A 14866-nucleotide genomic window follows, 5' to 3' on the forward strand; every position below is an offset into this window, starting at 1 on the left:
TGAGCTGTAACAGCATTGTGCCAACTGCTACGCCACCGTGGCATTGTGGAGGGCAGATTGATCTTAGAGTAGGTTAAAACGTCTGCTCAACGTCATGGGCTGAAGAGTCTGTAATATATTATAGTGTTCTCTGTTCCATGTACTCACACAATGACGGGGGGAATGAACAAACTCCTCAGAGATAACACCACAGGTCGTGATTGAAGATGAGTAACTGGAGAGGTATAGAGAGAGTAGACAGGGAGTATCTTTGTCCCAGGGTAGAAATGTCTAATACCAGAAACCATGCATTGAAGGTGACAGGGGGCAGCTTCAAAGGAGTTGTGAGGGGTAAAAGAGCGGTGGGTGGAATGTGCTGCCTGGTATGGTGGTAGAGGCAAATACATTAGAGGCTTTTAAGGGATGTTTAGATAGGCATATGGATGTAAGGAAGATGGAGGGGTATGGACATTGAAGGGATTAGTTTTTGAGTGTTTTTTGATTTACTTTTTTGCCTGTTCAGCCCAACATGGTGAGTTGAAGGGCCTGTTTGGTTCTGTACTGTTCTATGTTCTATAAGGGAGAATTCTGTCAGTGTCATTCCTGTAGGGTTACGGTAACTAATGACGTTTGGATTACAAATACAGTAACCTCTCAAAATTGTGCCTTTGTACATTTTAATTCTACCCTTCCAGAAATAAAACCTAATATTCATATAAACGCAACCCCTAAGCACTAAGATGGATAGAATTACACAACAAGCCAAGTTATGTAAATGTCTACCTAACCAGCAGTTCAACCTGAAATGTTCATTCTGTTTCTATCTTCACAGAGGCTTTCTGACCTGCTGAGTGTTTCCAGCATTTTCTGCTTCTATTTCGTATTTCCACCATCAGCAGTTTTTTTTAGACTTTTGTTTTGACCACACAGTGCTCAGACCTGCTCACAGGGTTTGTCAAAACCATTTGGAGGCAATAGTGCACTGAAGATTTCTGAATGATTGAACAATTTTCTAAAAATAGCAAAATGTCGCTTACCTGAAACACTAACTCTTTTTCTCTCTCTACAGATGCTGCTGGACCTCCTGAGTTATTCTAGCTTTTGGTGTTTCCCGAAGTTTCTCTACGTTCTTGTCCGTATTTTGTCAACCATTTTAGCACTAGTTGCGTCTGCTGCTATTGCTTTTAAGATTCCTCTCTGAATGCTTATTGGGGTGTTACACTTTCCATGGTATTACTCAAAGAGGAAACATGAAGAAACCGCCAATGATTTGAGCAATAGATTCCTGCACATGTTGCCATTTGATACATGGTGTAACTACATCTTCAACGTGCGTGGCAGATCGCTTTCCCCACTCTCTCACACATTGATGGTGCTTTCAATGGTCACTTGCAACCCTTTTACACAATGGATATCATTGCCTTGATCTTATGCCAGAAGCTTATACTGCACCCTCTCTCTGACAGTAAAGTAGTCAAACTCAAAGTCAAAGCAAATTTATTAACAAACTACACTCAGTAGCCACTTTATTAGGTAACTACTGTGACTTAATAAAGTGGCCATTGAGTGTATGTTCATGGTTTTCTGCTGCTGTAGCCCATCCTCTTCAAGATTCGATGTGTTGTGCATTCAGAGATGCCTTTCTACACAGCACTGTTGTATCTCATGGTTACTTGAGTTACTGTCGCCCTCCTGTCACCTTGAGCCAGTGTGACCATTCTCCTTTCATCTCTCTCACTAACGAGGCATCTTCACCCACAGAACTGCTGCTCTCTGGATGTGTTTTGTTTTTTTTTTGCACCGTTCTCTGTAAACTCTAGAAACTGTTATGTGTGAAAGTCCCCGGAGATAGCAGTTTCTCAAACCAACCAGTCTGACACCAAGACTCACTCCATGGTCAAAGTCACTTGGATCACATCCCCCCCCCCCCATTCTGATGTTTGGACTGAGCAACAACTGAGCCTCTTGACCATGTCTGCATGCATTGAGGGGCTGCCACATGATTGGCTGATTAGATTTGCATTAACGAGGTGTACAGGTGTACAGTTATATCTAATAAAGAGGCCACTGTGTATGCATTTACAGGAAAATAAAGAAATACAGTAGAATTTATGAAAACTCTACATAAATAAAGTGAAAACAACCAATATGCAAAAGAATTCAGACTGCATAAATTAAAAAAAATTGAATAACAATACTGAGGACATGAGACCATAAGAGATAGGAGCAGGGTTAGACCATTTGGCCCATCTAGTTTGCTTTGCCATTCCTTCATGGCAGATTTATTGTCCCTCTCAACCTCAGTCTCCTTCCTTCTCCCAGTAACCTTTGATGTCCTTAGTCATCAAGAACCTTTCTACCTCTGTTTTAAATATTGGCCTTCACAGCCGTTTGTGGCAAGGATTTCCACCGATTCACCCCCCCTGCCCCTCTGGATAAAGAAATTTCTTCTCAACTTGGTTCTAAAGTGAGGTCCTTCTATTCTGAGGCTGTGCCCTCTGGTCCCAGACTTCCACTGCTATAGGAAACATCCTCTTCACATCCACTAGGCCTTTCAATGTCCAATAGGTTAAAATGAGATCCACCCCCCCCCCACCATTCTTCTAAACTCCATTGAGTACAGGCCCAGAGCCATCAAACACTCCTCACATGTTAACCCATTCATTTCCAGGATTATTCTCGTGAACCTCCTCGAGGCCCTGTCCAATGCCAGCACACCCTTTCTTAGATAAGGGCCCAAAAGTGAGGTCTGACCAATGCCTTATGAAGCCTCAGTATTGTTCTGGTGGGTCCTGTTAGGTTTCTGGTTAACAGTGATCTACTGTGTAAGAGGAGACTTGGTGATAGTGACAGAATTGAAAGTCAAGGGAAAATGCCTTGATATCCTGTTGTTGGAAATCATAATTGTCTGGCAACTTGTTGAAGTGGATGTTGTTAGTCATCCATTTCATCGGCCTAAATGGGAGTGCTGGCAAGACATGCTGCATGCTGACACGAGCTGATTCCTTCGCTGATGATTTCCAAATGATACTGAATTTATACAGCCATGTACAGTACTGAACAAATGTCTTAGACACACATGTATAGCTAGTGTGCCTAAGACTTTTGCAAAGTACTGTAGGAAATATTGCACTGTACTGCTGCTGTAGAAAAGTAACAAGTTTCATGATATAGAAGGGGTGATTGATAAGTTTGTGGCCTAAGGTAGGAGGGGTCACTTTTAGAAAACCTAGCACATTTATTTTTCAACATAGTCCCCTCTTACATTTACACACTTAGTCCAGTGGTTGTGGAGCATATGGATCTTGGACTTCCAGAAAGTGTCCACAGATGGGTGATTGATAAGTTCGTGGCCTAAGGTAGAAGGAGATGAGTTATTAACTTCAAACTTTCTGCATAAACACTCAAAGAGTTGAACTGCATGTGCATGTAACACGAGCTGTATAACTCATCTCCTTCTACCTTAGGCCACAAACTTATCAATCAACCATCTGTGGACACTTTCTGGAGGTCCAAGATTCGTATGCTCCACGACCGCTGGACTAAGTGTGTAAATGTAGGAGGGGACTATGTTGAAAAATAAATGTGCTAGGTTTTCTAAAATTGAATCCTTCTACCAAAGGCCACAAACTTATCAGTCACCTCTCATATGTGAGCGATGATAAACCTGATTCAGTTACGGGTCTCTATTGTAGACTGAGAGTGGGAAGGGGGCAGGGAGAGGGGAATCATGGTTGGGGAAAGGGGAAGGGAGAGGGGAATCATGATTGAGAAAGGGGAAGGGAGAGGGGAGGGAGTGGGAAGCACCAGAGAGACATTCTGTAATGATCAATAAAACAATTGTTTGGAATCAAATGACCTTGCCTGGTGTCTCAGGGCTGGGTGTGTCTGCACCTGTGCCACGCCACGCCCCATCCCTGTCCCTCACCCCTCCCACGACAGTCCATTCTTGCCATTCCCAAAATCTCTGCTTCCCGCCAGATTTGCTCTTTGCTCCATGTTGCAGTACTGTGCAAAAGTCTTGGGAACCCTCACCAATAATACGTGACTGAGACTTTTGCACAGTACGGTAGCACAGAATTGTACCCTTCAGCTCAATGAGTCTGCAACAGCCAGAAAACTCTCATTTACACACACCTTACGTGAAACCTTTTCTCCTCCCCACGCTGGGCTGAATGACCTGTCCCCATCCTGCATGACTCTGTGACTCTGACAGTATCTAATATAAAAGCCATTCATTTTGGAGGCCCGAAGACAACGGAAATGATTTCTCACCCAGAACTGCATAGAACTGTGGGCTTAGCAGTACAGGGGGCACGTAGTACTGTACTGAAAGATAAGGAAATATTACCCACTCTTCGCCAAACTACACGGACATTATAAATTAGTCATTTTTAGAGCATTAATTTAACATTACTTTGCAATTCAGTTAAATTCAACTAATTTGGAATTCATTAAATTTAATTTGGAATTTGATAAAATTCCTCCTAATAATTATTTCTGATCTTTTGCCTTCTGCCTGGAACTGAAGAATTTATAGTGAATTTTATTTTATTTTCAACCGTTAAATATGATAGACCATAAAACCGTAAGTCACAGGAGCAGAATTAGGCCATTCAGCCCATCAAGTTTAATCTACCCTTCCATCATGGCTGATTTATTATCCTTCTCGACCCCATTCTCCTGTTTTCTCTCCGTACCCTTTGATGCCCTGACTGATCAAGAGCCTGTCAATCTTTGCTTTAAATATACCCAAAGACTTGGCCTCCACAGCCATCGCGGCAACGAATTCCATAGATTCACTACCCTCTGGCAAAAGAAATTGCTCCTCGTCTCTGTCCTAAATGGACATCCTCTACTCTGAGGCTCCTGGTCCTATAGCTAAAGCAGATAGAAATTAGAAACTCTAATTTTATCACTCTGTATATTTTGTGAGAGCTTTTAAATTTCTGGCTTTCTTTTATTATTAATACCTTCTTATACAAGCACTGTATTGTCGCTAAAAATACATCTATTGCACTATATAAGATACTTGTCTCTGAAACTGACTTACCAAGATTAACATAGATCTTACTGTCTGAGTCCGCACTGCTGGTGGAGCCTTCGGTGCTGAACACGTCCGAGTCATTTGAAATCGAAGTTTGCTCTTGTGAGCAAGTGCTGCTTGAGTCTACCTCAGAGATGCCTCCACTCATTCTGATTGCAAACCTTTCCCTGTGTGATTTAAAAAAAAATCAGTAGTTTAAGCTGACCAGATGTTCCTTCTCGATTCAGGAAGTTCCTAAGCAAACTGCCTGTGCGATGTAACAAACCTGTAACAATGTGAGGTCGTGTCCACAGTAATTCCCAAAAAAAGCAGAATAAGGAATTGAGGTAACTGTCCTTGGAATTGCCTCTGGCCATTGGTATCTCAAAATATAGACGAGTAGATGTGTGTGTGCAATGCAGCTAAATCGTCATGCCGAGCGGATATGCGATTTTTTCTGTTAAACCACCACACCACGAAAGTAAATGAGTTCTTAGTTTCAACTGAATGGTAGGAGGCTTGATGTGCAAAAGGGTTTTTAATTTGCAAATTTCATTGCTGTACACTTTGCGACTGGTATGCTGTTTGTTCTTTTTACAAATGTTCACAGTCTTATTTGGAGCTTTACAAAGCTATATCAGCAGGTCCGTAAAGTAGCTGCAAGCACAAATGTCAAAGGATATTTAATTGCAAACCCAAGAGATTCTGGAAATCCAGAGTAACGCACACACACACAAAAAATGCTGCAGGAACTCAGCAGTCAGGCAGCACCTATGGAGAGGATTTGACGTTTGGGCTGAGACCCTTCATCAGGACTGGAAAGGAAGAGGTAAGAAGCCAGAATAAGAAGGTGGGGAGTGGGGGGGGGGTGGGAATTAGTGCAAGTAGGCTGGTGACAGGTGAGCATAAGAGATTCTGAGACGCTGGATGTCCAGAGCTTCATACATAAATGCTGGAGGAACTCAGCAGATCAGGCGGCATCGATGGAATAAACAGTCGACGTTTTAGGGCAAGACCCTTCATCGGGTGATAGATGAGACAAGGGGAGGGGAAAGGTGAGTGGGTGGGGGAGGGGGAATGGAGTGAAAATCTCGTATTTAATTGTATTCTTGTGCAATATCCAAGGTGGAGCATTCCTGTAGGAGTTTGTACGCTCTCCCTGTGGCCACAGGGGTTTCCCCAGGGTACAGTACTCCGCTTTTCCTCCAGGGTCCAAGGATGTACCAGTTGGTAGGTTAATAGGTCAATGTAAATTGTCCCATGATTAGGCTAGGACCAAGTTGGGGGGTTGCTGGGTGGTGTGGTTCAAAGGACCAGAAGGGCCTATTCCAAGCTGTATCTCAATAAATAAATAAATTACTTTCAATCCAAAACCTTAACCTTGGACTCCCCAGAATGCATTTGCACATTACCATCGGTGATAGGGTGAATTGTTTCTCTCAGAAATTCTTACTCAATAGAGGCTGGGGTATTTTAGGTATTTAGTTTGAAGGTAAATAGATTTTTGGAAGATTGGATTGAGAGTTTTGAGGATATGGGAGATTAGGAATTTCTTTAGCCAGAGGGAGGTAAATCGGTGGAATTCTACACCGGTGGAGCCTGTAGTCACTGGCGTTAAGAGGAATGCAGGGGGATCTCATTGAAGCCTATCGAATATTGCAAGACCGATTCAGAGTGGATGTGGAGAGGATGCTTCCTATAATGAGGGAGTCTAGGACCAAAAGGCACAGCCTCAGAATAGAGGGATGTCTATTTAGCACAGAGATGAGGAGAAATCTCTTTATCCAGAGAGTAGTGAATCTGTGGAATTCATTGCCACAGATGGCACAGATGGCTGCGGAGACCAAGAGCTTGATAGGTTCTTGATTAATAAAGGCATCAAAGGTTACTGGGAAAAGGCAGAAGAATGGGGTTGAGAGGGATAATAAATCAGCCGTGATCAAATGGCGGAGTTGGTTCAATGGTCGGAGTGGCCTAACTCTGCTTCTTTGTCTTATGGTCTAAGAATCAACTGGAGGTCACAGTTAACAGCCAGCTTTTGAGATGGGGAAGAGGGTGGTAACTTTCTGTTTAAGGGTCAAGAGTCTTTGGAATTCTCTGTCAAAAGATGGAGGAAGGAACGTCTTTGAATATTTTGAAGAGGGTGTTAGGTAGAGACCTGATGAGAAAAGGGATGGAAAGTTCCCGTGGATCTAGGAGAACTTTGAATTGGGGTGCAGTCAGATCGGCTGCGACCCAGTGAGCCCAGCTGCCTGCTCTTGCCCCTAATTTGTGTGGTACAGCTATGACCTGGGTTGGTTGGCAGCTTTTATACAATTATAGAACACTACAGAACAGAGAAGGCCCTTCAGCCCATCTAGTTCCAGCCAAGCTATTATTTTACCTAGAACCATCAATCTGCACCTACACGAGAGGTCTCCATATCCCTGCCATCCACGTTTGTTCGCTATGCGTTGTGTCGTATGACTTGAGCAATCATGATCTTTCTATGACCATGACTGTTTATAGTAAACTTTCTGCAGAAGTGGTTTGCCATTGTCTTCTTCTGGGCAGAACCTTTACAAGACGGTTAACCCCAGTCATTATCAGTACTCTTCAGAGAATGTCTGCCTGCTATCAATGGTCACACAACCAGGACTTGTGATCTGTACTGGCTGCTCATACAACCATCCACCACCTGCTCCCATGGCTTCATGTGACCCTGATCGGGGGCTAGGTAGGTGCTACACCTTGCCCAAAGGTGACCTGCAGGCTAGCGGAGGGAAGGAGCGCCCTAAACCTCCTTTGGTAGAGACGTATCTCCACCCCACCACCCATCTATGTACGTACCCAAATTCCTCTTAGATGTTGAAATTAATCCCAAATCCACCACTTCCACTGTCTGCTCGTTCCGCACTCTCACCTCCCTCTGAGTAAGGAAGTTCCACCTCACATTCCCCTTAAACTGTTCAACTTTCACCCTTAGCCCATAACCTTTAGTTTCACCCAGCCACAGCAGAGAAAGCCTGCTTGCATTTACCCTATCTATACCCCGCTTTCTCGCAAGTTGTTCTTGTCTAACACAAGCCATTACAGATCATGTACAGCGTTGCGAGAATGGCTGCGATAACCATCAAACAAGGAAGTTATGGTAAGCATACCAGATAGATTTGTAGAGCAATGAAGTCACAGAAAACAGAAACAAGCCCTTTGGCACAACTTGTTCCTGCTTGTCCCATTCGCCTATGCTCGGCCAATTTGTTCAGATTCAGATTCAGATTAATTTATTTTTCACATATACATCGAAACTTGCAAAACAATGCAAATCACAAACACAAGAGATTCTGCAGATGCAGGAAATCCAGAGCAACACACACGAAATGCTGGAGGGACTCAGCAGGTCAGGCAGCATCTACTGAAATGAATAAACAGTCAACGTTTTGGGCTGAGAACCTTATTCAGAACTGAAAAAGAAGGGGGAAGATGCCAGAATAAAAGTGTGGAGTGGAGGGGAAGGTGATAGGTGTGTGGGAAAGGTAAAAAGCTAGAGAAGAAGGAATCTGATAGGAGAGGAGAGTGGACCACGGGAGAAAGGGAAGGAGGAGGGGCACCAGGGCGAGGTAATGGGCAAGTGATGAGAAGAGTTAAGAGGTGAAAGGTGAGACCAGGTGAGGGGGAAGGTGGGTGAGGGAGAGGGGATGAAGTAAGCAGCTGGGAGGTGATAGGTGGAAGAGCTATGGAGTGAAGAAGGAGGAATCTGATAGGATAGGAGAGGAGAGTGGATCATGGGAGAAAAGGAAGGTGGAGGAGCACTGGAAGGATCTGATGGGTAGGTGTGGAGAAGAGAAGGGTCAGAGGGAATCTTTATTCATATAATTTCTTTTTCACATACCCATACCTTCTGCACCTCCACATAAACATAACTTGATTTCTCGCTCCTCTCTTTTACCTCGAAGGTCATTGATCTGACTGGTGGTTGGAGGCCCACAGAAGGCCTGTCCTGTGTGAGAGAGAGAGAGAGTGTTGGGGTTGGGTGGGAGGTGGGAAAGGGGACTTGTTTTGCTGATGTTGTTTTGTTATATTGCTGTTGCAGTTGTTGCTTGTGTTGTCCTACTGAACACTGCGGCCACGCTGTATTAGTGCTGGAAGCTGTGGCTGGCTCCCAGCACATCCTTGGGTTGTGTGTGTTGTCAATGCAGATGGTCCATTTCACTGCGTGCTTCAATGTATGTGTGATAAATAAATGGATCTGATTCGGAACTCCTGTCTGTTTCTGTCTCTCTAGATGCTGCTGGACCTGTTGAGCGTTTCCTGTGTCCACCCTATTGCAATCATGTAAGAAAATACAGAGAGCTGTTGTCTCAGACCAGCACATCATAGAACCAGCCTTCCCTCCATCGACTCTGTGCTTCTCATTGCCTCGATAAAGCAGCCAACGTTATCGGAGACCCCACCCACTTGGACATCCCCAAAGTTCAAAGTCGTTTTATTATCAGAGTGCATATATGTCACCATATACAAACATGAGATTGGTTGTCTTGCAGGCGTACTCAGTAAGTCCAAGAATCATAACAGAATCAATGAAAGACCACACCAACAGGACAAACAACCAACGTGCAAAAGACAAGAAACTGTGAAAATACAACAGAAAAAGAAGAAACAATAAGAATAAATAGATAAGCAATAAATATTGAAAACATGAGATGAAACGCTCTTAAAGTGAGTCCATAGGTTGTGGGAACAGTTCAGTGATGGGGTGAGAGACGTTCTCCCCTCTGGTTCAAAAGCCTAATAGTTGAGAGGTAATAGCTGTTCCTGAATCTGGTGGTGCGAGTCCTGAGGCTCCTGTATCTTCATCCTGATGGCAGCAGTGAGAAAAGAGCATGTCCTGAACGGTAGGGGTCCCTGATGATGTTTCAATATACATATCAAATAAAGCTAATCATTTTAATAAAAGCTAAAAAAAAAAGTACTTATCAACAGGTTCAAGGATAACTTCTACCCCACTGTTATAAGAGTATTCAATGGACCACTTCTACAAAAGATGGACTCTTGACCCAACAATCTCCCCTGTAAGTGGCCCTTTCACCTGATTGTCTGCCTACAAAGCATCTTCTCTATAACTGTAACACGATATTCTGTTACTGCTTTTCTCTTTGTCCTGCCTTTACCTACAGATATTGAGTGGATGTCATTGCCAAATGGTACATGCAACAATAATGAACCAATTCGCAACAACCCCCATGTTCTCCCTACCTCTCCCAATTATGTTTTCTTAATTATGTTTCCTAATTATGTTTGATTTCTAACTCTTCCTTATTATGATAAAGAAGCAACACACAAAACGCTGGAGGGACTCAATAGGTCAGGCAGCATCTATGGAAGAAGATGGATTCAGCCCAATCCATCACAGGCAAAACTCTTCCCACCACCTGCAGGGAGCACTGCCACAGGAACGCAGCATCTATCATCAAAGACCCCTACCATCCAGGCCATGGTCTCTTCTCGCTGCTGCCGTCAAGAAGGAAATACGAGAGCATGAGGTCCCACATGAGTAGGAACAGATATAACCCTACAGATATCAGCCCTAACTCACTCACAGTAGCTTCATAAGACATACTCTCTAATCCAGACAGCATCTTGGTAAATCTTCTCTGCACCCTCTCTAAAGCTTCCACGTCTAATAATGAGATGACCAGAACTAAACACTATATTGCAAGTGTGGTCCAACCAGGGTCTTAGAGAGCTGCAACATTACCTCACGGCTCTTGAACTCAATTTCCAAATTAATGAAGGCCAACATACTATATGCTTCTTAAACACCCTATCAAGTGCAGCAGAACATGACTTCTCCCTTTTAACCATTGGAGAAGTGTTCTATTTTTGTGAGGTTTGTAACACATTTATCTGATCAACAAAATGGTAGGTGGTGGAAAAGAAACATAAGCCAGCGATAACTGAAGTTTCCTGTATTAGGTTTGAACGTTGTTATCTGAAAATGCCAGGTGGCTTCCTATTCTGCAAGAGAGAAGAGTGCTGAGCTGTGCACAGGGCATGGTTACCCTGCCACACAAGCTCTAGACTGTGTAGCCTCAGGTAAAGGCTGCAAAGGTTAGTTAGAGAGCAATATCTGCTTTGTGATTGGGTCTATGGCAATGCTCTGCAACAAAGCTGGTGATTGGCTACAGCAAAGAATGATAAAATCGTGCAATAGGTCAGTCTTGGAAATTGGTCTTTCTACCTTATTGACTGCTTTCACTGCATTTTCTCTATAACTGCCCCAATGAAGGGTCTCAGCGTGAAACGCCAACTATTTATTCCACTCCATAGATGCTGCCTGACCTGCTGAGTTCCTCCAGCATCTTGTGCATGTCATAGAGCCGTAGAGCACTACAGTACAGAAACAGGCCCTCCAGCCCATCTAGACCATGCTCAGCTATTATTCTGCCTAGTCTCATTAATCTGCACCTGGACCATAACCCACAGAGTCACAGAGTATTATAGCACAGAAACAGGCCAAAAGCGTCGATCAAGATTTCTAGCGTCTGTTAAATTTCTTGTGTTTATGATTTTGTGCTTTTCCCTTTGTACTGCCTCAAGGTATCCATCTATGGAATGATCGGTCTGGTAAACTGGTTTGTTATTGTCACGTGTACCGAGGTACGGTGAAAAACTTTGTTTTGCATGCCATCTGTACAGATTATTTCATCAGCCAGCACATTGAGGAAGTACAAGGGGAAGCAACAGCGGAGACAGAAGAGATTGTGCAGTTACTGGAAATCCAGAGCAACACACACAAAGTGCTGGAGGAACTCAGCAGGTCAGGCAGCATCCATGGAGAAGAATAAAGAGCTGACATTTCGGGCTGAGACCCTTCATCAGGACTGGAAAGGAAGGGGGAAGAAGCCAGAATAAGAAATTGCAGGGGGAGGGGAAGGAATACAAGCTACCATGCCACACCTCTTAAATACCATCCGTACAGGTAAATCCACTGCAACAGTGCACTGAGGTGGTACAAGGGAAAGCAATAACAGAACGTAGAATAAAGTATTACAGTTACAGAAAGAGTGCAGTGCAGGTAGACAATGAGGTGCAAGATCATGAGGACAAAGATTGCAAAGTCAAGGTTCTTTCTTATTGTACAAAGGGACCATTCAGTGATCTTATAACAGTGGGAGAGAAGCTCTTCTTGAGTCTGCTGGAATGTGCTTTCAGACTTTTGTATCTTCGGCCTGATGGGGAGAGGGAAGAAGAGAGACTGTCTGGAATAATTAAATTACACATTTAGTTCATCACCATCATCATCATGGACCCTATTGTGTGACGAAGGCCATCACAGTCTTATGACCACGATTGCTCTTGCCAATTTTTTTCTACAGCAGTGGTTTGCCATTGCCTTCTTCTGGGCAGTGTCTTTACAAGACGGGTGACCCCAGCCATTATCAATACTCTTCAGAGATTGTCTGCCTGGTGTCAGTGGTTATGTATCCAGGACTTGAGATATGCACCAGTTGCTCATACGACCAATAACCACCTGCTCTCATGGCTTCACGTGACCCTGATCAGGGGGCTAAGTAGGTGCTGCACCTTGCCCAAGGGTGACCTGCAGGCTGGCAGAGGGAAGGAGCACCATACACTCCCTTTGGTAGGGACATATCTCCACCCTGCCACCCAACACATTTAGATACCTCTTTAAAAGATTCAATCAGGCAGGATCTTCTCTGAACCATCCTCCATTAATCCTGTTCCTCAGAATCTTTTCTGAACACTGAGGTTACATTCAGCGCCCCTCATGAGTTGTAAACACAAAATAATCTGCAGATGCTGGGGTCAAAGCAACACTCACAACACGCTGGAGGAACTCAGCAGGTCGGGCAGCATCCGTGGAAAAGATCGGTTGACGTTTCGGGCCGGAACCTGACCTGAGTCCTGACGAAGGGATCCGGCCCGAAACGTCGACCGATCTTTTCCACAGATGCTGCCCGACCTGTTGAGTTCCTCCAGAGTGTTGTGAGTGTTGCCCCTCATGAGTTGTCTTCTGGTATCCGATACCTTTGAGTTTTTTTTGTGGCCAGAGAAGATGTGGAAATTTATATCATGGCCCAGTATTCTCCTCACTTGTCTCCCACAGCAGCCTGGGTTGGATGTGGCTCCTTGGGCCCTGGGGATTTAGCCATCTTTAAGCCCACTATGGCATCTCCTCAAAAATATGCCGATTTCCCAAAGGTCATTCAGCAGATTAAGGTTACTGATGGGGATTAAAGAACTAGATACTTAAAGTGAGAGGGGGAATTTCAAAGGAGATGCGAGGGGTAAGTTTTTTTACACAGTGATGGGTCCTTGGAATGCACTGCCCGAGGTGCATTTAATATTTCAGTATTATTTGAGTAATCTTGTAAAGTATATTGTTTGATTAAGCATTCATTGTTGTTTAAATAATTCCTTAAAGTTTATATACATAAATATGTGAACTGCATATGTTATCACGCTACCACGTGATATGTGCATGCCTCGCTTAAAGTAAACACGAAGTTAGACATGTTTTGGACTCCCATGTCCTCCTTTACACTAGTTTATTGTTTTGAAGATACATATAACAAAAAACATCGGGGACTTCTAAGAGACGGTTAGATAAGCACATGAATGTGAAGAAAATGGAGGATATGGCATTGAGTAAGCAGAAGAGACTAATTCAGTTGGACAGTTGATTACTAATTTAATTGGCTCAGCACAACATTGTGGGCCATACCGTTCTATGGTCTCTAAATTCAATGTTAGCTTTATCCTAACTGTCCTAGCTTTGAATCAAAACAAATTTTATCCCAAATGAGGTTAAGATAAAGTTAACTTTGAATTTCTAGTTCTTTAATTCTTCTTCGGTTTTATTCTGCCGGAATGCATCTTACTTCCCCAATGTATGATTTCTACTTCTGAGGAACTGGCTGATCTACATTTGCTTCTGCTTCTCAAGGTTCTTCTTACTTTTTGTTCTTAAAAAACTCAGATGTGTCCGAAAAAAAAGGAAATGAATGGGTCACAGGGAGGAAAGACTGGAGCAAATGTAAAAGAGGATCCTAGATTATTTTTGCAGGGACTTAAACCATAAGTGGCTGGTCTCTGATAGGCAAGTCCAGGAGAGTTGGGAGAAGGGCGAGGTGACGTGAGAAGCTGGAAGGTGATTGGTGGAAGAGGTATGGGGCTGAGGGGGAAGGAATCAGATAAGAGAGGAGAGTGGGCGATGGTAGAGGGGTAAAGGGGGTAGGGGTGTGGTGGGCAGGTGAGAAGAAGAAAAGGGCTACCAGGGGCATCAGAATGGGAAATGGAGAAAGAGAGAAGGGATGATAAATTATACCTCTCACCTTCCACCTTCTCACTTTCCCTTCCCCCATCTTTTTAATCTGGCTTCTTCCCCGTTCCTTTCCAGTCCTAATGAAGAGTCTCGGCCTGAAACATTGACTGTTTATTCATTTCCATTGGTGCTGCCTGACCTGCTGAGTTCCTCCAGAATTTTGTGTGTGTTGCTCTGGATTTCCAGCATCTGCAGAATCTCTTGTGTTTACAATGAACTGTAAAATGGCAGTATGAGGAGAGGGAGCTGGAAGGAAGACTTCCTGGTGGAATCAGAGCCGCAGCTGAGGTACCTAATGAATGCTTTACAAAGAAGAAGGCAGTCCTGAGTCTTGGCAGAGGATGAAACACACTCAGTGGCCATTTTATTAGGTACACTTGTACACCTGCTTGTTAATGCAAATCCCTAATCAGCCAATCATGTGCATAAAAGCATGCCGACATGGTCAAGAGGTTCAGCTATTGTCAGACCAACATCAGGATGGGTAAGAAATGTGATCTAAGTGACTTTGACTGTGGAATGACTGCTGGTGC

General features: G+C 43.8%; 1 protein-coding gene and 1 long non-coding RNA gene across 4 annotated transcripts in view; one reads left to right on the plus strand and one right to left on the minus strand.

The window, feature by feature from the left end:
* LOC134337272 (uncharacterized) overlaps positions 1–3205 on the plus strand; it is a 43553-nt gene extending 40348 nt beyond the window's left edge. For all 3 annotated transcript variants that reach the window (XR_010015956.1, XR_010015957.1, XR_010015955.1), the window contains one exon: positions 1049–3205. This is a non-coding gene — a long non-coding RNA (uncharacterized LOC134337272). The remainder of the gene's footprint in view (positions 1–1048) is intronic.
* The window catches only part of peak3 (PEAK family member 3), a 96375-nt gene that overhangs the window by 39385 nt on the left and 42124 nt on the right, over positions 1–14866 (minus strand). Inside the window, exon 2 of the mRNA XM_063032136.1 lies at positions 5033–5193. Coding sequence (XP_062888206.1) covers positions 5033–5193 — 161 coding nt within the window. The remainder of the gene's footprint in view (positions 1–5032; positions 5194–14866) is intronic.

This window comes from Mobula hypostoma, chromosome 24 (genome assembly GCF_963921235.1).
Source record: "Mobula hypostoma chromosome 24, sMobHyp1.1, whole genome shotgun sequence".
Classification (NCBI taxonomy): domain Eukaryota; kingdom Metazoa; phylum Chordata; class Chondrichthyes; order Myliobatiformes; family Myliobatidae; genus Mobula; species Mobula hypostoma.